This window comes from Bos mutus, chromosome 24, assembly GCF_027580195.1.
Source record: "Bos mutus isolate GX-2022 chromosome 24, NWIPB_WYAK_1.1, whole genome shotgun sequence".
NCBI classification, from domain to species: domain Eukaryota; kingdom Metazoa; phylum Chordata; class Mammalia; order Artiodactyla; family Bovidae; genus Bos; species Bos mutus.
Window position 1 is genome coordinate 49,632,805 of NC_091640.1, and position 24,934 is coordinate 49,657,738.

General features: G+C 48.5%; 1 protein-coding gene across 1 annotated transcript in view; it reads right to left on the reverse strand.

Moving 5' to 3' along the window:
• Positions 1-24,934, reverse strand: part of MYO5B (myosin VB) — a 335,169-nt gene that overhangs the window by 78,924 nt on the left and 231,311 nt on the right. Inside the window, 5 exon segments of the mRNA XM_070361628.1 lie at positions 588-728; positions 9,735-9,818; positions 10,770-10,892; positions 21,784-21,924; positions 22,762-22,843. Of these exon segments, the coding sequence (XP_070217729.1) occupies positions 588-728; positions 9,735-9,818; positions 10,770-10,892; positions 21,784-21,924; positions 22,762-22,843 (571 nt within the window).

A 24,934-nucleotide genomic window follows, 5' to 3' on the forward strand; every position in this document is an offset into this window, starting at 1 on the left:
CTCAGCACCCTGATCAGATGAGATGAGGCGAGCAAGGGCCAAGAGTGTGAGAGGGACCGTCACATGGCTGGAGGCCCTGCAGCCCTGATACAGGGTGCCCGGGTGGCATGCTGGCAGTTACTGCCTTACAGGACGCACCCAGAGCAGGCATCTACCAAAGCATGAGGGTCAGTGGCTCAGCAGGTACTCTGCTCTCCTGGGAGACATGCTGGACGTCAAGGCCCACAGCAGGAGCCGTTTCTCAATTTCGGGTCCCCAGGCTATTGATCCCGCCCTCCCAGACTGCACCCCTAGCCCTCCAGGCTCACCCTCAGGTGTCTGTGGTCCTGCGATGTAGTCCCCCCTGACAGGGATCAGACACTCAACGTGGGGCTAGAGTCCTCCCCTCTCTCCCTTTCCAGTTCCCTCTAGTGAAGGTTTTGCACCTTCCTTCTTCAAAGGGCACAGAAGGACCAGGCTGGGGCTGGGGATGTGGTTACCGAGGCCACTCGGGCCCCCCTCTGACTCTGCCCCTCTGTCCTTCATCTCCAGAGAGGCAGTCTTGCCTCACGTGCCAGGCTCCACAGCTCCGGGGCCTGGGGGCTAACCTGGTAACCCACGGTTTTCTTGTGCTCCTTGTTGGAGGCTTTCACGGGGGGTCTGGAGGAGCGAATGTTGATCTTGGAAGAAGCGGTGGCGGTGGGAGCAGAGTCTTTGCCATCATGGAACAAGTCAGCCACCAGCGGGAACTAGAAACAAACAGAGGAAGAAGATGGAGAACAAGAGCTCTTGGACTTTATGCTGCTTGCACTCTTTCCAAGTGGCCTTCCAAGACACGCCAGAGGGAACTGGAGACACATGTCCACACAAACGCTTGCACACCAGTGTCTGTGGCAGCATCATTCCTAGTAGCTACAAAGCAGGAACAATCCAAACGCCCGTCAACTGCTGAATGGATAAACAGAATGTGATGTATACACACAACGGAATATTGCTCAACAGTGTAAAGGAATGAAATCCTCGTTCATGCTAAAACCTGCCTGGACCTTGGAAACACACCAAGTGAAAAAGTCAGACACAGCAGACCACACAGTGTGTGATTCCACTTACTAGAAATGTCCAGGGACAGAAGGTAGTTTAGAGTTGGCCAGGGGGCTGAGGAAATGGGGAAAGTGGAATGACTGCTAATGGGAACAGAGTTTCTCCTTGGAGTAACGAAAATATTCTTGAATTTACCATGGTAATGGCTGTGGTGACTATACTCAAACTGCTGAATTATACACTTCAACTTGGGGTATAAGTTGGGGTCAACTTGGGGTATAAGTTGGGGTCAACTTGGGGTATAAGAATTATATTTTAAAGAAAGGAAGGGAAAAAAGTAATTTCCCCAGGCAATCTTACATAACCTTCACCTACAAAGATGGGCAAAACTTCTTTCCCTTCTGGAGTGGTAGAAGGAAGCTATGGTCTAATAAAGCTGTTTAAAATTTTCCACACTTATTATTACTGCATCTTGTAAAGTTATTTAACTTAAGCCTTAATTTCTTCATCAGTAAAATGGGGATAAGGACAGACTCGCTATATGGAGTTGCTATGAGACTAGGTAAGATAACCTCTCTGTTAACGCGCTGTGTACACTGGGGTGAAGGTCAGGCCAGGCACGGGGCAGGTGGGACACAGTCCCAGCTCTCAAGGCACTGGTCGTGCCAGCATCCCTTGGGGAAGTAGATGCTGGGGACAGGATCAAGGGTTGGAAGGCCACTACCATGTGCCTGCGGGTGGGGAGGGGACAAAAGGAGCAGCCGGGCCCCGCCCTCTAACCCTGAGCCACTCCCATCCCAACGAGGCTCAAACACTTGTGCTCAGTCTCCAGGCTCTTCCTCCTCATATCCATGCACCTTTCTTCCCATAACTCCCATTAAAATGGTGTCTCCCATCTCCTCCTGCTAATTCTGAATGTCCGAGTCTGCCTTCTGGGGGCTCTGAAATCTGATCTCAGTGCCCCTCCCGCTCAGATAATACGTTATCACTTTGCTATAACATAAGCCACCACGCATGTTGTTCCATCACGCACCACTTTCCTCCTGCCTGCTGCCCGCTTTCCCCACTGTGTTCTCTTCCAGCACCTTTCACCGCTCCACCTTCCTGTACTTCTCTCCTCTGAGTTGCAGATTCCCCAAAACCACATGGTCGCCATTTAACTCTTCTAACACTCATTCCCTGGACAGTGTCCTTTGTGCCCGTGGCTTCAACTATCCCCTTCAAGCCCCTCTCTCCATCTCGATCTTCCACGACGGCGATCCACAGTTCCAACCCTCTGCTCAATACCCTCCTCCTCACTCTTGGTGTTCCACTGGAAGCTCCGAGTTCAACACAGCCCAAAGCACTACCACCAGCTGTCTTCCCAGGTTTAGATTAGAGATCCTGCCACCACCCTACCTCTCATCCCAATCACCTAGTCTGTCCACGGTTAAGCCTCAGCATCCTTTCTCGATCAACCAGAATGCCCCTGTCCCAGTTCAGGCCCACCTTCTGGGCATATCCTTCTGCAAACACGCTCTACCCCACAGCCAGTTTGAGAGTTTTCTCTACATCCAAAACATACCAGTAGCCCCTTGTTTACAGACTTGTTGGTCCTCACTGTCTACGGCAAAGAGCCACCATCACACATACTAACTGAGAACAGGGGCAGTGGCAGGAATAGAGGGGCTGATGGACGTGGGAGAGGTCAGCCCAGGCATGGGGCCTCTGTAAACCAGTGCCAGAGAGCCAAGGCACACGTGAGAAAGGGTCATGGGCCCAGTCAGAAAGGCGCCTAGAAGTGTCCGCAAGGAAATGACTGATGGGAGTCTGAAGCCAGGTTCACATTCTTAAGACATCAGTGATTCCATCTGCCAAGTCCGAACAATACCAAACTGATTAAATTATTCTAATTCACATACTTTCAGAAGTGGGCTTCCAAGATGTTTGGGTCTTGGTAGAAGTTACCAACAGTATGACTATACCGTTGGAAAAGTCTAATTTATAGAAATCATTAATAGTAGCTTTTTTTGTGAAAAATCTGTAACTTCTGAGGTCTGGAGCTCGTATCAGAATCACAGAAGGAACTCTGAAATTGAATGCAATAATAAGAGTATTTTAAAATTTAAGCCCCTTTCCCTGCTGCCATCAGAAAAGCGATGCCTTTTATTTATTTGATATATTAAAGGATTTATAAGAACAAAAAATGAAAACTTCTGTTCAAGGCAGATTTTAATCTACGCAGGCACTGCGCCGTAATTGAGGAACAAACACAACCAAGCCTGGAGCATTTGTACTGTATTTTAAAAGCGATGAAAAAATAAATAAAATAAAAGCGATGTTTTCGTTGTTAGGTCCCGGCTATCGAGACTGCATTTGGAAGTGGTCGGGTCTCTGGGACAGAGAAGATGAGTGTGTTGGGACCTTAACACTAGAGGGGAGGGGTGGGCTCTATGTTCTATTCAGAACTGACGTTACAAACTCAGTGAACACACAGAGACATCTAGTTTAACCACAAGATGGAATGACCAACAGGTACCTTGATTAACCTCAGGCTGCAGGCAACAGTAAAAGACCAGGCAAATCCCGCACCACCCCACCCCCAACCCATTCCCCAGGACAAGGGACTGGGCCAGACAGGGACCTCCTTGTGCCCGGAGTGTCCCAACTGTAGACAAACCCAAGTCTCAACGAAAAGTAGTTACCAAGCTCTTGTTTGAAAATGGATTCATGTAAAAGGAACACATTTCTGAGTGAGAGAGAGTTGTGTTTTGTTGTTGTTTTTAATTAACTAACTCCAGTTCTGCTTTTCAAACAACCAGAAAGTCTATTTACCAGCTGACCGCCCAGGAATGGAAGCACTATAATTCACCTTAAGGCAGTCCTCAGAAACAGGATCCACCTGGGCCTTTCTAAAAACCTGCTCCCTTCAATCTTGAAAATACTAAGATAAAACCTTCAAACAAACCAAGCACTTCCCTGATACTGCATGTCACTTATTTCAGTGTCGGCAGGCACTGACTTTGGTGTTCTCTGCTACTCAAGTCTATATATAGATTTTAAAAGCCTGAGGCAGATCTGTTTGAAAAGGGATTAAAAGAAATATGAAAACACTTTCTAAAGACCACTTGAGGGTTTAAGAAAAATGTCAATTACAGGTATATACATAGCCGTTACCTTGGAAATCACAGCTATTCACTTCCGTTTATATGAACACTATCTTTTCTTGAAAGCAGACATGTGATACTAAAATAAGACACACTACAATAACCATTTGATTGGAATCTCTAGCTTCGAGTCTTTAGAAGCTCTGGCTGTAAACATAATAACAAACACATTTTCTTTTCCATCAATTCTTATATATGGTAAATGCTACCCTCCAGGTGGAAACAATTTTTGAACTTTTAGGTAAGAAATACCCTGTTTAATATTCATTGGAAGGACTGATGCTGAAGCTGAAACTCCAATACTTTGACCACCTGATGTGAATAACTGACTCATCTGAAAAGACTCTGATGCTGGGAAAGATTGAAGGCAGGAGGAGAAGGGGACAACAGAGGATGAGATGGTTGGATGGCATCACCGACTCAATGGACATGGGTTTGAGTAAACTCTGGGAGTTAACGATGGACAGGAGGCCTGGCTGCTGCAGTCCGTGGGGTCACAAAGAGTCGGACACGACTGAGCAACTGAACTGAACTGACTCTGTTTAAAGGGGTTTTAAAGGGTATTTGGAGGAAAAGTCTCAGCACTTTTTTTTCAAGAAGCAGGACCTTCCTGTATTGCCGAGAACGATCATGTTTTCCTGACTAAAGTTCTATCTTACACAGTTATCTATTTATTCTAAGTATTGGGGGAGGCTTTATAACTACCAGCAGAAACTGATTTTAAACAGGAAGGCCTCCAAAAACACTTCAAAGCTAATGTTACATAGTATGATGACTCAAAAGCTATTATATAACAACTTTTAAAAATGTAAAGCAAATGTGCTTGCTCAAAATGAAACATGTGTGTACCCTGGAAGGAAGCTAGCCCTGTAGAAAGCAATGGAATGCATGAGTCGTCACCCTTGATGCGCTGAAGCTGAGGGAGCAAGGAGACGTGGGGGGGCGGGGGGAGATGGTGTTTGGACCTTGTCAGAGCATCCTGACTCTTGGACCTCAGAGACAGTCGCAGCCCAGGTTAGGCAGTCTGGGCTCATATGGTCTGCCTGGCCTCAGGACCACACTGGTCTTGAGATCCCGTCCACGTGGATGCTGTGGAAACGGTACCAGCAGGGTCTGCCTGGGAACATGGCCCAGAATGGCCCTTGCTTTCCAGCACCTGCCGGCATGTACCCTGGACCCACTGCCCAGCTCTCTGACCTGAACTCTGTGGGGCCCTGGAATAGGAAATCTCCAGAAGAAAAAATCGTCCCTTCAAGATTCCCCCCACCCTGATTTATAAATTTTATCACTTTTTACAATAAACACTAAGAAGGAAAACCCTCCATCTTTAGAATCTAAAACAAATCAGTCTGTTAACCTGAAGTCATGTTTTAAAAGAGGCATCTCTCTACTTAAATCTCTATTTATAGCTTTCTGATAGCTGAGGAAGCAATTAGCTGTATTATAGCCTCTTAGGCAGCGTAACTGGCTTTACTAATTACATTCTCATTAACACCGTTTTATTTCACTGCTCTTGGTGGGAGCTCTTCAACAGCCTTTTGGCTGGCAGGGTTCCTGGTTATCTTCCATCCCATCCTGACTAGTTTTTCACACTGATTTGTTCATTTCTTACCAGGGATGCCACACAAAAGGAAAAAGCTAATAGGTCTCTCTCCAAATAAAAATACTTTAAGTAAAACCATGAATTTGCCTACCAGATGTAAGAGTTATGCTTAGTGAGAAGAAAACCAGTAAAAAGGTGGGCATTAACTGGATACCATAGGCTTGTATCTTTCCAGGTCTTTTATTTTTCTCTCTGCTTTAAGTGTATCCTAGAAACATAAACTCTGTGGGACTGCTGTGAAAAAAAATTTAAAGAAAATGATAGAGGCTCAGTGAACTATGAGCTTTAAAAATGCTACAACAACAGATGCTGCCAGTGGTGTCCACCTGTCCGAATGATTTAAAGCACATTTCTAATCGCTCTGATTGGCAGCTGTAGTCTGCGGAGATCCCATCTGTAGGTTTATAGTGACATACTGTTGATCTCTGTTTTCCATCTCCCGGGATGTCTGAAATGGGCTGGAAGGAGTCCAGGGTGGAGCATTCTCAGCTCTCCACCTACTGGGGTCTGGGGAGCCTGGGAGCCCCTCTCAGTTCAATCGTTAAGGGCTGTTGGTCATCATCACAGCATCTCTGAGGGTTTGCTGGGATGGGAGCAGGAGGGCCTGGCAACAAGGTCTTTGGTTTCTTTAGAAATGTTAGCTGGTGAAGGGGAAGGCTAGAGTTGTGGTAGGTGGACAGTGAAGAGAAGGGAGTTGGTACCTTTTAAGAGTGGGCTTCCCTGGTAGCTCAGCAGTAAAGAATCTGCCTGCAATGCAGGAGACGTGAGCTTGCTCCCTGGGGTGGAGAAGATCCTCTGGAGGAAGCAAATGGCAACCCACTCCAGTATTCTTGCCTGGGAAATCCCATGGACAGAGGAGCCTGATAGGTTACAGTCCATGGGGTTGCAGAAAGTCTGACAGCTTAGTGACTAAACAAGAACAACAAACCTTTTAAGAGTAGATCACAGAACTATTTTACACTCCAATTTAGCAATGCTGCTAGACATTTGAAGTGCATACTCTTTGAACTGTCAATTCCATTTCTAATAATTTACAGGCAGACACAACTATACAAGCAAGCAAAGATATATGTAAAGGGCATTCCTTGCAGTGTTATTTGAGTTAGCAAAATACCAACAATTGTTTAAAAAAGGAAAAGAAGTGGATATGTACTCATATGAAAAGTGGTCAAGAGATAATGGTAAGTGAAAAATGAGAGAGGACTGTATATAATGCCATTCATTTCAATTTTAAAAAGATGTACCAGGATGCTTGTATTATCAGAGTGGGAATGCATGAAAAGGTAGGTCAGGAGTGGGAGAGAATACTTCTATTTTATATATTTCTAAACTATTTGAATTTTTATGAGCCTATATTTCAATTCTAATAAAAATCTAGTACACCCTATCTAAAATGATACACCTGTTTAGAAAAGAATAAACACCAGGCCTGAGACTGCCATCCTAGAGAGGCCTGCTCACAAGACACATGCTTGGCTGGTGTCTGGAAACGTGGATTTGGAGGGGGCGTCTTTTGCAGTTCCTAAGAATGGTTCACTGAGCCTAAACTGTTTACACCAACAATGTTGTTTTTGCTGAGCCAACCTGCTTTCCTGCTGCGAGTCTGGAACTGGTACCTGCTAGGCAAAGGGTGCCAACACCACTGACTACCAGTAGGGAACCCTGAATGCCCAGGCTCAGGTGAGCTGCTCTGGTAAATAGTTGCCAGGGATCATCACGAGCTTCCCAGGGGGCGCTAGTGGTGAAGAACCCGCTTGCCAGTGCAGGAGACATGAGAGACACGGGTTTGATCCCTGGGTCGGGAAGATCCCCTGGAGAAGGGAATGGCCAAACACTCCAGTATTCTTGCTGGAGAGTCCCACGGACAGCGGAGCCTGGCGGGCTACAGTCTACGGGGCTGCACAGAGGACGCGTGGGACACGACGGAAGTGACCCAGCAGTGGCAGCAGGCATCACAAGGCACTGCGGTGGAAAGAAGCACATTCAGCAGGACTCCCCGTCCTCCCCTGGCGGAGGACTCCCAAAGCTCACACCTGGTTTCCATGGCCGTCGCCCCAGGCACCGTCTCCCTTGCTGATGTGCCTTATATCCATTTGCTGTAATAAATCATAGCCATGAGCACTATGGCTGAGAGTCTTCCTAGCAAATGGTTCAATTTGGGGGTGACTGTGGGGACTCCCAGCACATTCCTATTATTCTTTTCCACAGAACCTTCTTCCTGACCTTCACAGCATCACCAAAACTTACGATCAAACTGTACATCTTTTCACTTGACTGTAAGTTCTGTGAGGTTAACTACACGTACTTGTTACCACTATATATCACACAAATGTTTAATAAAGTTTGTTAAATAAAAATAAGGGGAAAAAAAATCTCAGTGGCTAATAACAGATAATCTGTTGGAGACAAGAGGGTGAGAGATTCCCTTCTAGATCCCTTCTAGATACTGGGATCCCCGAGAGACACTCAGACTAAGACAAAAATCAATGGCAGAACCAGACTCTGCACTTAACGGAAAGTTCTTGACACTCCCCCGCGGTCCCTCACTGATGCTCCTCCCCGACAGGAGAAGCCTGTCACAAGAAAGTTTCTTAGCCCTCTAGGGCCACTGTCACAGGAACAGGAGGTCACAGGCCTCTACTTCTAAGACACACAGGACGAGGAAACGTGCTCCTCAGGGCTCAAATCGTCCACTTCTACTCTCTCACTGTGGTTCCCCTCCCATCCCTTGCCTTTCTTGCAAAGAATGGAAAAAGTCACGTTAACCACCATGGACTAGAGGGCTGGACACTTGGCAAGGCGAGGGGTTAATCTCACATTGACGTGCACATTTATCCAAAGCAAGTTTGTCTCAGTGATGACTAATTCTCTAGATATGGGGAGATGACACGAGCCGGGGTTTGCCCTGGGCTGCCCACATTGCTGGTAACGACCCAAATCCTCCCTAAAACCCTGGCCTCAGGGCCACGTGATTTACCTGCCTCTAGATGCCTGGGTCCATCCCCAGGGTGTATTTTCTGCATTCCATCACCTCAGCCCTATGGCATTCAGCTACAGGTTATCACAAAGAGAAATTAATCTGCTACCTGCAGTGTTATCAGGCTTCCACAGTGAGTGTGGAGTCACGCGGTCGGAGAAGACAGCCTCTGAACTCCTGGAGGGTCCTCTCCTGGGCTTCCTCTGAAGGGCTGTGGCCAGCATCGGTGCCTGCCTCCAAGCATCAGCAAGGGGGCTCTCAGGACAAGCAGGGCTCGTGCTGCCCCAGCCCAGGCCGCCTCTCCCTTCAGTTACTATAGGCTTGTTCACCTGCCCACCCCCAGCCCGTAACAGAATGTAAATGCCTACAGGTATGTCAGGGCCGTGCCTCGCCAGGTAGGTACTTAATAAATGTGTTTAGGTCAGTTGGTACTTTGGTCCTTCTACCTGTAGAATGGACACAATATTTGCTGCCTTTTTGTTATACTCATGAGAAGGAAACAACTGAAATTTTGGAGATCCTAGAAAGCAACATTCCCGAACTGTAGATGTAAGGGTCCCCTGAATCCTACTGCTCCATTTATGTTTCTGGCCGTAGAGAGGTTCCACAGACTGCTAAGCAGAAATCAAAGGGGCTGAAACTAGGATCTGAAGGAGTTTAAGTACTTTTACATCTGCTCCAAGGAGACGGAAGACGAACGACACAACGGATGCCTGCAACGTGTCCACAGTTAGACTCACCATGATACCTTCAGACTGGACCCCTTCCCACATCCTTCCACTAGCTGGTACCTTTCCCAGTCGCCTCTGCGATCCCCTGCTTCCTTCCTTTCATCAGGCCATCCTCAAATTCTCAGACTGAAATGACTGGCAGGCCCCTCACCCCCGACCCCCGAGCATGATCCAGACTGGGGCTGGCACTGACCACACCCTGCCCGGCTCTGGCCTGGCTGCTCCGCTTCTGTTTCTCCACTTCCGGAGCTCTTTACCTTGCTGGCCTTCAGGATGTTGATCTGTTCTTCGTACACGGTATCTCTGTTTTTCTCCAGAAAACCATCTGAAAGGTACTCCACCTGGGGCCACGGCCAGAAACAGAAAGGGTAGTTAGTGCTCCTGCGTGACCCGGGGCCCTCAGCAGTATCTCCACTGGTTTCATCTCGTCCACAGCGTCTTCTGAAAGAGCTGCGTGTACATGGGAAACCCACGGATGCTCTCATCTAAAATGCAAACCCAACATGTACCGAGATGTATAGACAGGAAGTTGAATATTCATTTTGTGGAAAACCACATTCTTCTGCAGTCCATGGGGTTGCAAAGAGTGAGACACAACTGAGCCACTGAACAATAACAACATTGTTCTGGGCTTCCCTGGCGGCTCAGACAGTAAAGAATCTGCTTGCAATGCAGGCAAGAGAGCTGGGTTCGATCCCTGGGTTCGATCCCTGGGTTGGGAAGATCCCCTGGAGTAAGGGAATGGCTACCCACTCCAGTATTCTTGCCTGGAGAATTCCATGGACAGAGGAGCCTGGTGGGGTATAGTCCATGGGGTTGCAAAGAGTCAGACAGGACAGAGCAAATAACACATTGTTTCAAACATGAAGGAGCAAATAACACATTGATTCAAAAAGGAGTTCCCATAAGATTGCCTTGGACAGAAGGCTTCCTTTGGGTGCTCTAAATGCAGCTTGTCAGCCTCACGACAGATCTACTAAATTAGAACTTGCCTTTGAGCAAGACCTGGTGATGTACATGCACATGGAAATTTGAGAAGCACTGGGCTAGTACATATGGAACACAATCCACATGGAGAAATTCTAAGTCTACACCAGCTGCTGGGAAATGAGCCACGTGGAGAAGGAACCGCTCTTTCCTCTCTCAGGCTCCAGGAGGCTAAACAAGGCCCCACCCAAGAGACTCCTGGCCATTTATCTGACTTCAAAGGTCAGCTCCCTCTTAGCCCAAGAACCTGAAGTCCCCTGAAGGTGGGGCTCTCGGAGTGCTGAGCCCACCATGAGAAGACCTACCTTATCTGCAAAGTGGATGACAATGAAGGCCTTGTTGGACATGCGGGGTTTCTGAAAGTGTTGGCTGCCAGAGTGCCTGTCATAGAGCTTCTGAGTCCAGTTCTGGTCGGTTCCTTTGGGGACCTGTGGATTCACAAAATCAGGGGTTTTGCAAAGAGGAAAAAGGAAGTCGACAGTGGAGGCAGGGTGATGGAGTCTGCCAGGAAGTTGACCTCAATGAGGCTGGATTCAGCACTCAGACCCGGACCCTAACCGGATGTGGAAAGCAGACTCAACCATGGACACCTGGGATCCCACACTGCACGCTCTCAACATGCCCTGCGTGCTGGCTCCTGTGGTGTCTACAGGCGTGCACTGAGCCTCAGGGAACCTGCCGGTTGGCAGATGCTGGAAGAGCTGGGAGAGGACGAGGGTGGAGGCGAAGGTTACAAGAGCAGAATCACAACCCACGGGACAAATCTGAAGATGCTTTTTCGTTCTGGTGGGGCCAGTGACTTCAGGGTCATGAACACATCACCCCATCTCTAGTCCGAGCTCCTGTTCCCTCAGGCCAACTCCTGCAGCAGGATAGCTGGCCCTGTCTCATCTGAACACCAGTGTCCAGGCTCAGCTCAAGTCCTTTTCTCAAGCCTTTCTTGATCACCCTCGATCCCACTCTGGAATTCTTCCAGTTGAGTTCTTACACACGCACTGTCCAACAGTGCTCGTCAGTTGGCTTTTGCGTCTTGTCTTGTCTCTATAAACTGTAGGTTTGTTGCACTTGAGAAATATGTCTTTTTCCTGCCCCTCAAAAACCTTAAAACTGGGTTCCAGCCACAAACTGGGTGCTAAGTACCTAGTGACTGAACTATGCAGTACTAATCTCTACCTCCCTCAAATTTACATTTAGAGATTTCACTCCATTAAGGATTTGAAGAGCAGCCTCTTTCCATATCTTTAGAGATAGCTTCGAAAGTGAAAACGCATCGTGCTTTGCTAAAAACAAAGCACAGAGCCACTCTGCCCACCTCTCAAATGATCAAAGATGATGGCACCTTGTCGAATGTGAGGGTACCCCTCCTTCATTCTTGAGCATCACTGCACACACCCCTTCCTCAGCTACGGGCCACCAACTGCCTTGCCCATTCATTAGCTTAGACTGTACATGTGGATCAGGCAGGGCTGAAGGTGACCCTTCCACTAGCCATTTAAAAAGGGCTTTGTTTAGTAAATTAATAAAACCTGTGCATATGAAAAATTGCTTACCCACTTGAAAACAAATTTCTCAAATACTTTGTAACCAAACAGATTTTTCGCAATACTCAACTTGGTGTAATTGGTACTGAATATCCAGTGTTAAGTGCCATAGGATTTTTAAGAAAACTTTTTCCTCAAGGAGGCTATTAATTGTGTTGGGCAGACAAAATAAAATATATTTAATTCAGCATTTTAAAATATATTGTTTCATATTTGTCTCCAAGCAGCTTGTGTTCAGAAACACCAGGTCGGGGGGGAAGCAGGAGGCCAACCTGGCTGAGCTCCTGGGAGGCGAAGCCGGAGAAGAGAAGCAAAATGACCCAGACCTGGCAGCCCCGGGGCAGACAGGGCAGGAAGGGCGGGACCGCGATGGGAAGTCCCACCCGGGTCAGCACCTGCATTTGCCAGTATCCAGCTCGTCTTGTCCATGAAACTGGACTTCTCAGCAGATTTCATAATCGACATATTCCCTAAATCAGACTCACGTGAATCAATGAGTAAGCGAGGCCCGAAACCAAGGTCATATGTAAACATATTTCCTGACGAGGGTTGGTCTCTGTTCTCACTCTCATCCTTGACTAAAAATGAAGGTGAGCAGAAATTCACAGGAATGAAGAATCTCAGATAATGCTAAAAGCAAGTGTCCAGAGAGCTTATTGCCAGGCAGTTTTCTATACATTTTTGATATATTAACTCATTCAATCCTGTGAACTAGGTATTAGTTTCTCAGTCATGTCCAACTCTCTGCAAAGCCCATGGAGTGTAGCCCACCAGGCTCCTCAGTCCATGGGCTTCTCCAGGCAAGGGTACTGGCATGGGTAGCCATTTCCTTCTCCAGGGGATCTTCCCGACCCACGGATTGAACCTGGGTCTCCTGCATTGCAGGCAGATTTTTCACCATCTGAGCCACCAGGGAAGCTACTATACACATTTTACAGGTGAAGAAACAGAGCAGTTAGCTAACTTGCCCAAGGTCACACAGCTGGCAAGCAGCAGAGCTGGGGTTCAAGCCAGGACAGGCTGGTTGGTTGATGTGCTCCTCACTGTTTGGGCTTCCCTGCCTGATGACAGAGTTTTAAAGGAGCCACAAAGGCATGGTTAGGTGGGAAGCAATCATTTCCAAAAATCTTTTCAATAAGTAGATTTAAAACAGGCATTGGAGACAGCAAGCAAATCTTGTATTTTGATAAAATCTAGATTGCGGTTATCAGTAGCGCTGGAATATGCAGCAAATCAAATCCTTAAAAAAAAAAAAGTATCTGCCAGCAGCTTCATGCACGCTTTCTTGCTCTCCCAAGGCACCGAGCCAGGAGCCTGGACTCCAGCTCTGCCTTCATCTAGGTGGGCACTGTCCCTCAGGAGGTGAATCCCTCTGACCTGCTCTCCTGGCCACACCAAAGGTGAAGGCCACATCTAGATGAAACATCTCAAATTGGCAAATGTTGTAGAGATAAGAAGTAGATTTGTGGTTGCCTAGGGCTGTGGAGGAATGGAGAATTACTGCTAATGTATATCTTTAGGGGATGATGAAAATGTTCTGAAATTCATGGTTGCATAGCTCTGAATACACGAAAAAAAAAAAAAAAACCCACTGACTTGTGTATTTTAAATACAGAGTTGGATGGTTCATTAATTCTATCTTAATAAAGCTGTTAAAATATATTAAACCTCATTTTACTTTTTGCTACTGAAATAAAACAGAAAAAACTGGGGGGTGGGGAATGAAATAATCCTTGGACTTACTAAGTCCCTCATCCCCAACAGCCTGGGGTATAAAACCTGTGGCCCAGGACAGCTTTTCACCAAGGTACCCCTGGAACCCTTGTAGGAAACTATGTCTGGCTGCCATCACTGGCCTGAGACATTGCCTGGAGCTAAAGCCTGCCCCAGCCCAGCAGCTGACAAGATCTGGTTGATAAGGAGCCCAAAGTCAGTTATTCCATGGCTGTTTCTTGTCCCCATCTTCCTGGGCCTGTGCCAGCAAGACAGCCTTCCTGGCCACCATCTCGCAACATCCCAGACCTCTGCGGGCTCCCTGATGACTCCCACCCCTGGTGACCTCTCAGTGGCCCTGCCCACACCAGCCCTGAATCCTCCTGTGATAGCTGGGCCTCCAGGACTCTGCTGTCCTAACAGCTCCAGGCAGAAGTGGCTCCTTCCTCCCCACCTGACAGCCGTCTCCTCCTTCACTTTCCCACCTTCACAAAACACCCCTTTCGCATGCTCAGCAAAATACTAATTCCAGACCAACCCAGAAGCAGAAGATATTAAGAAGAGGTGGCAAGAATACACATAAGAACTATACAAAAAAGATCTTCATGACCCAGATAATCATGATGGTGTAATCACCCACCTAGAGCCAGACATCCTGGAACATGAAGTCAAGTGGGCCTTAGCAAGCATCACTATGAACAAAGCTAGTGGAGGTGATGGAATTCCAGTTGAGCCATTTAAAATCCTAAAAGATGATGCTGTGAAAGTGCTGCACTCAATATACCAGACAATTTGGAAAACTCATCAGCAGCCACAGGACTGGAAAAGGTCAATTTTCATTCCAATCCCAAAGAAAGGCAATGCCAAATAATGCTCAAACTACTGCACAATTGCACCCATCTCACACGTTAGCAAAGTAATGCTCAAAATTCTCCAAGCCAGGCTTCAACAGTACATGAACTGTGAATTTCCAGATGTTCAAGTTGGATTTAGAAATGGCAGAGGGACCACAGATCAAACCGCCAACATCCACTAGATCATTGAAAAAGCAAGAGAGTTCCAGAAATACATCTGTTTCTGCTTTACGGACTACGCCAAAGCCTTTGACTGTGTGGATCACAATAAACTGTGGAAAATTCTTAAAGAGATGGGAATACCAGGACCACCTGACCTGCCTCTTGAGAAATCTGTATGCCGGTCAAGAAGCAACAGTTAGAACCAGACATGGAACAACAGACTGGTTCCAAATCAGGAAAGGAGTAAGTCAAGGCTGTATATTGTCACCCTGCTTATTTAACTTCTATGCAGAATATATCATGAGAAATGCTGGGCTGGATGAAGCACAGGCTGGAATCAAGATTGCCGGGAGAAATATCAATAACCTCAGAAACACAGATGACACCACCCTTATGGCAGAAAGTAAAGAAGAACCAAAGAGCCTCTTGATGAAAGTGAAAGAGGAGAGTGAAAAAGTTGGCTTAAAACTCAACATTCAGAAAACTAAGATCATGGCATCTGGTCCTATCACTTCATGACAAATAGATGGGGAAACAATGGAAACTGTTAGACACTTTACTTTCTTGGGCTCCAAAATCACTGAAGACGGTGACTGCTGTTGCTGTTGCTGCTAAGTCGCTTCAGTTGTGTCCGACTCTGTGCGACCCCATAGATGGCAGTCCACCAGGCTCCGCCATCCCTGGGATTCTCCAGGCAAGAACACTGGAGTGGGTTGCCATTTCCTTCTCCAATGCATGAAAGTGAAAAGTCAAAGTGAAGTTGCTCAGTCGTGTCTGACTCTTAACGGTGCCATTGCCTTCTCCAGAAGATGGTGACTGCAGCCATAAAATTAAGTGATGCTTGCTCTTAATTTAATTCATAGAAGAAAAGCTATGACCAAGCTAGACAGCATATTAAAAAGCAGAGACATTACTTTGCCAACAAAGGTCTGTCTAGTCAAAGCTATGGTTTTTCCAGTAGTCATCTATGGATGTGAGGAGTTGGACTATACAGAAAGCTGAGCGCTGAAGAATTAATGCTTTTGAACTGTGGTGTTGGAGAAGACTCTTGAGAGTCCTTGGACAGCAAGAAGATCAAACCAGTCAATCCTAAAGGAAATCAGTCCTGAATATTCATTGGAAGGACTGATGCTAAAGCTGAAACTCCAATACTTTGGCCACTTAATGCAAAGAACTGACTCACTAGAAAAGACCCTGATGTTGGGAAAGACTGAAGGCAAGAGAAGAAGGGGACGACAGAGGATAAGAAGGTTGGATGGCATCACCAACTTGATGGACCTGAGTTTAGTAAACTCTGGGAGTTGGTGATGGATAGGGAGGCCTGGTTTGCTGCAGACCATGGGGTTGCAAAGAGTCAGACACGACTGAGCAACTGAAGTGAACTGAACTGAGACCAACCCAGCCACCCATTCTGTCCTTTCCCAGACCTGGGTGGCTGGCTGAGATCACACACCAACTTCCCTTCCCTTCATCAACTTCTGCTGGTAATTGAGTATAACTTAGTGCCAAAAAAGAAAATTGAATTCTAGAGTGAACAGCACTTCTGTAGATTAAGACGCTGTGCCCAGATCGAAGGGGACTTCGACCATGCCTTGACAGCACCTAAATACATCTCAGTCTCTGATGGTCTTGGACCTCACATCTCTGCACTTGGTATTCCTCGTCTCTCCCTGGAGGGCAGCCTGTCCCCACCTCCTCTGTTCTCCTCGAACTTCTAACCCTGCTGCCTCTCAGCAGATGCCCCGTCTCCTCCGTCACAGGGAAGCAGGCTGCCAAGCAGGAAACCTCACATTCCCGCTCTACATTCAGAGACTCATCAGACCACAACGCCTCGGACCCTCCTCAGGGTAGGGAGTGCTTCTCCTCCTGGTCGGCCTCCCAAGCACACACCCCTGCCTCCTGGGTACCAGGAGTGGCCCATCTGCCCTCTCCTGAATCCTCTCCAGCCCTCCCTCTCTCTCAGCTCCTCCTCAGGAGTTCAGACTCGCCCCCTCCACTGCCTCACTCCTATTCGCTCCTCGTGTTACCCAAGTCAGACTTCTGCCCAGACAAGTCCCTAGAAACTGCTCCAACCAACAACTGGCTGTCACGTGCGGGGCCATGGAGGCCCTCACCCGCTGCCTCCCTCCTCAGCCAAAAGCTCTCGGCATCTCCTGGCCGTACAACTGCAGTGTGGCCATTGCTCTGCTGACTCCACGGTCTCTCTCCAGCTTACCTTTCACGGTTCTCAGGGAGCCCTGCTGAAAAGTCAGTCACATCCGATTCTGTCTCTCCCCTTCTTCACTCCCTTCCATCCCCCAGACACCTTCGCTGGGCAGGCCAGGCCAAGTCTCCGTTCTCGATGGTTCCTACTTCCCACCCTCGCCGGCCACCACCACAGGCCCGGGACAAACCAGACCATCTCAGGCTCTGCAAACACGACATTCCCTGTGCCCAGGGCGCCTCTCCCCTCATGTGACCCCTGCTCACACAGCCGCTCTGGGGGCACTCCCCCCTACCCCTGCCCTCTCATCTCAGTGTTTCCATTTCCCCGTCAGCTCGGGAGATGATCTTGTTGTTCGCCTGACCCCTCAGAGGTTCACTGAAGGGAACCTGGGGTTTGTCAGGCAGATGACTGTAGGAGCCGCTTGCCCTCCGTCCACCACAGGCTTCCAAGCTGCTCACAGCCAGCCGCCCTGGGGCTGCATCTGGAGAAACCACAAGGCCTTGGTCTTCATCCAAAGTCAGCTCTCATGAGAGCAGGCTGGACCAGGTCAGGGGACAGCAGGTATTCAGTCAGCTCTCACGAGAGCAGGCTGGACCCGGTCAGGAGACAGCAGGTATTCAATCAGCTCTCATAAGAGCAGGCTGGACCTGGTCAGGAGACAGCAGGTATTGACTCCCGAGTGCAGCCTGCTGTCCTTCTACTGCCTCAACAACATCATGACCAGGAAGGTTCATCCTCGCCGGCCCCTCAGGCTGGGCTCCATGGAACGAGAGGATCCCAGTCAGCAGGGCAGAGTCTGCCTCCCTGACTCAGGCCTGCCTCTGTCTCTCCAGCCTGAGACACTGTGCCTTCATCCACTGGAACTGCTTCTAGGGGTCAAGGTCTCATTTTCACAAAATTCCTGTTCAAACGCAAGTATGCCACTTAAGAGAAAACACGCACTGATGTCTCAATTCCTATCAGTCCTTGCTAGGTCGTTCCTCCAAGAGGAGGATTTATAAGTCAGACTTATTACAGTACAATTTCCATACAGCAAAACGCACCCTTTATAAGTATACAGTTTCACGGCTTCTGACAAAAGCAATAACTATTGGTTAAAAATCCATCTATTAGAACTGCCTTATGATCCAGCAATCCCACTGCTGGGCATACACACTGAGGAAACCAGAAGGGAAAGAGACACATGTACCCCAGTGTTCATCGCAGCACTGTTTATAATAGCCAGGACATGGAAGCAACCTAGATGTCCATCAGCAGATGAATGGATAAGAAAGCTGTGGTACATATACACAATGGAGTATTACTCAGCAATTAAAAAGAAAACATTTGAATCAGTTCTAATGAGGTAGATGAAACTGGAGCCTATTATACAGAGTGAAGTAAGCCAGAAGGAAAAACACCAATACAGTATAATAACGCATATATATGGAATTTAGAAAGATGGTAACAATAACCCTGTGTACGAGACAGCAAAAGAGACACTGATGTATAGAACAGTCTTATGGACTCTATGGGAGAGGGAGAGGGTGGGAAGATTTGGGAGAATGGCATTGAAACATGTAAAATATCATGTATGAAACGAGATGCCAGTCCAGGTTCGATGCACGATACTGGATGCTTGGGGCTAGTGCGCTGGGACGACCCAGAGGGATGGTATGGGGAAGGAGGAGGGTTCAGGATGGGGAACACATGTATACCTGTGGCAGATTCATTTTGATATTTGGCAAAACTAATACAATTATGTAAAGTTTAAAAAAAAAATCCATCTATTAGGATTCTTCCAGCGGTCCAGTGGTTAAGAATCCACCTGCCAATGCAGGGGGCAGGGCTTCACTCCCTGGTCAGGAAGATCCTCCATGCCACAGAGCACCTAAGCTCGTGCACCACAACTTCTGAAGCCCACACACCTGGGGCCCACACTCCACAGCAAGGAAGCCACCGCAGTGAGAAGCCCGCTCACCCCAACTAGAGAGCAGTGCCGGAAGAGAAGGCCCATGCGCGGCAATGAAGACCCAGCACAGCCAAAAAAGAAATAAAATTTTAAAAATCCATCTGTTACTAGATGCCGTATCCGACTACACTGAATGAGTCTGAATTCCCACCGCAGCTAAATCTCACAGAAAGTGGTTTCCACACCGTGGGCTCTTGCGTCAGTCCTACAATTTGGTGTTCATCTTGCTTCCCCTGCTACAACCATGACTTGGCGGCCAGTGAGGCTGCGTGTGTCACACTCACAGCACCACCCCCTATCTATCTCGACGTGCGCACAACTCCGTCCCCTGGGGACTAGCGGGAAACCCCAGCTTACCTCAGATCTCCCTTCTAAGGCACCTCAGGGGCAGGGAAGCAAGCATGTAACAGAACCCCCCGGCCATGTGCAGCTCAGCACTCTTCCTGACCTGGTGTGCCCTGCCCTTGAGGTCACTGTGCTGTCCCTGGGCCCTGCCCACAGCCCTCCACGGGCCCCTCGCCCAGGCCAGGCTCTTCCCAAGTACCATCCTGTCCCTCTTCACCCTTTGCTGGCTGGCAGGGAGACCCCTGTCCCTTCTCCTGAGGGCTTTCCCCTCAAGACCAGATATAAGTAGGTGCATAATATTGAGTTGGCCAAACATTTCGTTACGGTTTTTCCATAAGATGTTATAGAAAAACTCAAATGAACTTTTTGGCCAAACCAATACCTTCTGGGGGTTTGGCAGGAGTTTGAGTTGGATACAGTCTGAAACTTAAATCCCCTAATCTTAAAAATTTGACCCAAACAAAAGGCACCATAGAGCATAAGGCAGAGACCATCCATACAGACATACAGACGCAGCTTGGTTTTATTTCCCCTCAGCTTCTGGAAAGTAGTACAGGCAGTGTGCACTCGGTAGGAAGAGACAGGAAGGTGTGGGGATCCGCTGCATCCGAAATACTCAAGGCCGCCAAGTCCAGGGCTCTGTGGGGGGCGCTTTCAAAACTGCTGCATGTCTGCACCCTGGTCCTCCCTGAGACCACTGCCTACTTTTCAGCCGCACCGCTAAGCCCTCCTCCACCACCCCCAGAACCACCAGCTCCCCAGCCCCGTGCTGCAATGGGTGCACCCCGCTCCCTCACCCAGGGGCTTGGGTCCCCCCGCCTCTGGACAGCAGCCTGAGGTCTCTCGCCGTGCAGTGACCAGTGTTCTCACCGCTGCAGCCTGACATTCTGGGGACACGCTCCCTTGGGCAGCGGCACCTCTGAGAACCTCAAACCAGGAGCCAAAACGAACCCACAAGTGACCTTGGCTTGCCTGCCAAAGGCAAGGTAGATCAAGGAAAATCGATAGGGCAGCTGCTGAATTCACAGACTCCGTTCCCCTGAGGCAGTGGGGGGTTCCTGTGAGAGGCCTGTGTGAGGAGAAAGGCGAGGACGGGCCCCCGGGGGCTGCGGTCTGCAGCACAGTTAGCACTTCATCGCAGAGCCAGGTTGAGCCGCCAGCTCAGAGCCTTGTCTGTCCTTGGACGTCACCGCTGGGTAAGGGAGGGAAGAGCCAGAGCCCTCCTGGAGCTGGGCCCGGGGGGCTTGCTGGTTCAGAGGCCCAGAACTGGACGGAGGGCGTGGTTGGGGGTGTGGAGCTGGAGGAGGCTGCGGAAAGGATCACCAGAGGCGGAGGGGAGGGGAGCACGCTCACACCGAGTGTCAGAAGGGAGCCACTGGCAGTGGACGCAGAACCGAGACAGTGAGGGAGGGGTGCACGCCGGGCGGGGGCGACTGGAGGGCCTGGGCTGCCCGAGCGGGGACAAAGGGACAACCGTTCTATCACCTCTATCACAACCTCATGGGCGCGGGGGCGAGCCAACGCAGCCCCTGTCACCCCAAGGAACTACCTGTTCCTGAGTCTGACACCAGACCAAGTCCCCAGCTTTGAGAATGTGCTGAAAACCATCAGATAAAAGCACGCTGTGGATCTCAGTGTAGTTTCACTTTGTCTTCCACTGTTCCGTTTTCAGTCTTTCTCACTTTCAAAGGCAGTGAAAGTTTCTGGAAAGGAAATACCTGCTCCTCCCAAACCATCATGCCACAAGCCACTCTCCACAGCCCAGACATGGGAGGTCAGACAGTAAGAGCAACTGGGCTCTTCCCTTTCAACGCCGAGACCCAAGTGGCTTCTACACCTCTTAATTAGAGTTTCCACCCCTCAAGGAGTTGGCATACATTTACCATAATCGCCAAACACCAAATCAGGAGAAGTTTGGAAGACCATCAGATCCAATGCCCATCAATTCATAGAGCAGAAAACCAAAGGCCAAAGCAATCAGGTGACTGATAACATGGGAGTTCCCCTGCCCCACACGCCCAGGCCTGCCTGGTTCTCTCCACGCTGGCAACTCAGGGCTCCTCTTGTCATAGCAGGCAGTGTCCATGACAAGCTGCATGGGGGAAATCCACAGCTCTCACTTGCCACCAAGCCACATGGCTCCTGCCACTCACAAGCCACCTTGCATGGTAAAGACGATCCTGGGCTCTTGACCCCCCCTCTCCGGGATGCCTGTCTAGAAGTTGGGGTCCTTCCTCAGCACCTAGGAGATGTGGGGCACCAAATCCATACCACCATCACATCATGCCAATCCTTAACACCCAGCCGCTGCCAAAGACATTGTTCACCAACGTAGCAATATCTGCCAGTCACGCTCAGTGCGTTACCTGCTGGTACCTTTTAGTATGCAGAATAGACACCAAGGCTTCTCCCAGCAAACTAAAGGCCGACTAATCAGATGCAACTCCAGTCTTGAGATCTCACATGTTCCCTTGCACCACACAGCTGTCCTCTACCCCCAATCCCAAGCCTAGAATTGAACCAATTCAATGACATCATCAGTTTTACCTTACATTCTTCATCCAACAGGTCCAAGATGCCCAGCTTAGCTTCTATGAGGTCGATACAAGGCTGGTTATCATAGAAATCAATCAGGGTCCACGGGATCTGCTCCTTCATGTACTCCTCCTGCTCCAGCTTGAATACGTGCTAGCATAAAAAGCAAAAAGTCGGGTCAGTGAACTACAGACACACCTTAACTTTTGACTCCCCTGAGCTTCAACCACATGGGTTCTGAGTCCCGGAGGATGGGATATACTCATCAGAAAGGCTTTGGGCACCAGCCACAGTCATGACTGCAGAAAAAAAAGGCCCAGTTGGGTGATCTCAGTCAAACTCAAAGGAAATTAACCCTGAATATTCATTGGAAGGACGGATACTGAAGCTGAAGCTCCAGTATTTGGCCACCTGATGCAAAGAGCTGATTCATTTGCAAAGACCCTGATGCTGGGAAAGACTAAGGGCAGGAGGAGAAGGGGATGACTGGATGGCATCACCAACTCAGTGGACATGAGTTTGAGCAAATCCGGGAGATAGTGAAGGACAGGGAAGCCTGGCGTGCTGCAGTCCATGGAGTTGCAAAGAGTCAGACACAACTAAGCGACTGAACAACGATAAAGGTGATCCTCACTCCCATGTGAGCCCTTCCCTAGGATGTTCTACTACTCACCTGCACTGTCACACCTCAACCAATCGCAGGAAGCCTCACAGGTGGCTTGTGATTGTTCAAATACCCCAGATGCTTGGGCTCAAAAAGAGTGGAAGTCAAAGCCAAGGAGAGGATCACTGACCCTCTTGACTCAGCTGTCCCAATTCTGACCTTCTTCTGACCAGTGGGGAGTGCCTGCCTAGAGCTGGGGCACCCCAGGAAACCAAGGGCAGGTCAGGGTCGAGCAGGAGCCCACTGACCCTGGACGGAAGAGAAGTGGGCTGGGCTGTCTGTGACTCCCCCCACCACCCGACATCTCTGGGTCCAGAAAAACCTACCGAGTTGAACTGCTGCTGGAGCTTCTCATTGGCGTAGTTGATACAGAACTGCTCGAAGCTGTTCACCTCAAACGTCTCAAACCTACAGGACGGAAAGACCAAAGGACAAAGTAAGAGATGTCCCCATTTACCAAAGAGATCTCTGGGACTTCAGCAAGGCGGCCCTCATCCTCTGCTCCCTGCGGTTCTCGCCTTAACTCCAGCACAGAAGTCCCATCTGCTCTTGAGACCGCTGTCACAGGTATCAGCACAATAGAGTCTTTAGAATCAAACAGGAGAGTAAGAATGTATGTCTTTTCACAACTAAAAAAAGTACTGACAGCAAGAAAATTTGGAAAAAGCAGGTGTAAGAAAAAGTCACCCACGATTCTGTCACTCATGCGAACCACATGAACACACCTGCCAATACAGGTAGACATAAGAGATGTGGGTTTGATCCCTGGGTCGGGAAGATCCCCTGGAGAAAGAAATGGTAACCCACTCCAGTATTCTTGCCTGTGAAATTTCATGGACAGAAGGGCCTGGCAGGCTATAGTCCATTGGGTATCAAAGAGACGGACATGACTGAAGTGACTTAGCATGCACGCATGCATGTGTCCTTCCAGTGATTCTATTTTTGAAGAAAAGTAGAATTATATGTAAAATCATCCCTATATTTATCATTTAACTTCCCATTGGTTATTTAACAGTTTCCCATGCCGCTGTTCTTCAAAGACATCAGTTCTAACGTCTGCCTCGTGGACCGTCCTATGGATCAGAGATGCTGCTTTCAGCCTGAGACTTGCCCAGGAGCCCAGGCAAGGGAACCAGTGGGGCTAGAATTTAGCTGATGTCCCCTTCAAGTCTAGGAGGCAGCATTTGCCCCAGAGGGATGCCTTTTTCCGATTCACACAAAGGCTCTTCCTGGGCTGGCAGTGCCCCATGCAGATGAATCGTAATGTAACCAGTCACCTATTGAAGGACATTCTGCTTCTTTCCCCAGTTTTTAGCTGCTATTGCTGCTGTGACAAATATTAGATATACATCTTTGAGTTCATGATTCTTAGGATGCTGTTCTAGAAGGAAAATTACCATGTCAGGATTTGTTTTCTTAAATGGTAGCAGCAGATTACCTTGCAGAAAGATGGAGCCAACTGATGCTATCACCCTGCCCTCACCCCAGCCTCCCAGTGTACGCAAGGGTCTCGTTCTCCTGATCCTGGTCAATAAGGTTGTCTTTAAATTCAGGTTTGAGGACTTCCCTGGTGGTCCAGTGGTTAAGAATCTGCCTGCCAATTCTTGGGTTTGAGCCCTTTCCCATGTGGAATCAGGATGATTCCACATGCCATGGGGCTCCACATTACTGAGCCTGTACACTCCAGAGCCCAAGCTCTGCAAGAAGAGCTGCCGCGAGCTCTTCCCACCACAGTGAGAAGCCCACGCACCTCAACTGGAAAGCAGCCCGACTCGCTGCAACAAGAGAAAGCCTGTGAGCAGCAACAAAGACCAGTGCCAAAAATACATAAAATTTTAAAAATTAAAAAACTTAAAAAAATTCATGTTTGACGTAGTTTATGTACAATAAGATGCACCGGTTTGGAAGATGTATTTCAATGAGGTTCTGATCAGTATTACACTACGTGTGTCCACCATCACAATCAGATACAGAGCATTTCTATCATGTCGGACACATCACCCCAAAGTTGCCTCGTGCTCCAGTCAGCTCTGTCCCTCCTGCCCCTCACTGGGAGTATTAATGCATCACAGATCTTTGGTCAATAATTAAATTAACTTTTAAAAATCTTTGGCTAACTGTTACATGACAAATGTTTTTAAATTCTAATTTCTTTGACTATCGATAAAGCTCAAGATTTTTCTGTGGGTGTGAGTGTATGTTCTAGTTGTCCATATTTTGTGAACTGTCTGTGATTGGTGAAGTATTTCCTGGGTTTTAACTTTAAAAATGGACTTATTTGAGCTGCTTATACTTTAGATCATCAACACTGACATCAATTGCTCAACTGAAACGTTCATGATATGGCTGGATCACTGCTGGGGAAGGGGAGGCGGGTACACAGGTGAGACGCGGCATCACACAGCCAGGCACGGCCCCACCGGACGCCCTGTATGCTACACTTCTAGATTTTTCCAGGAGAAATGGGGAGAACTGGCAGGATTTGAAATTAAGAAATGA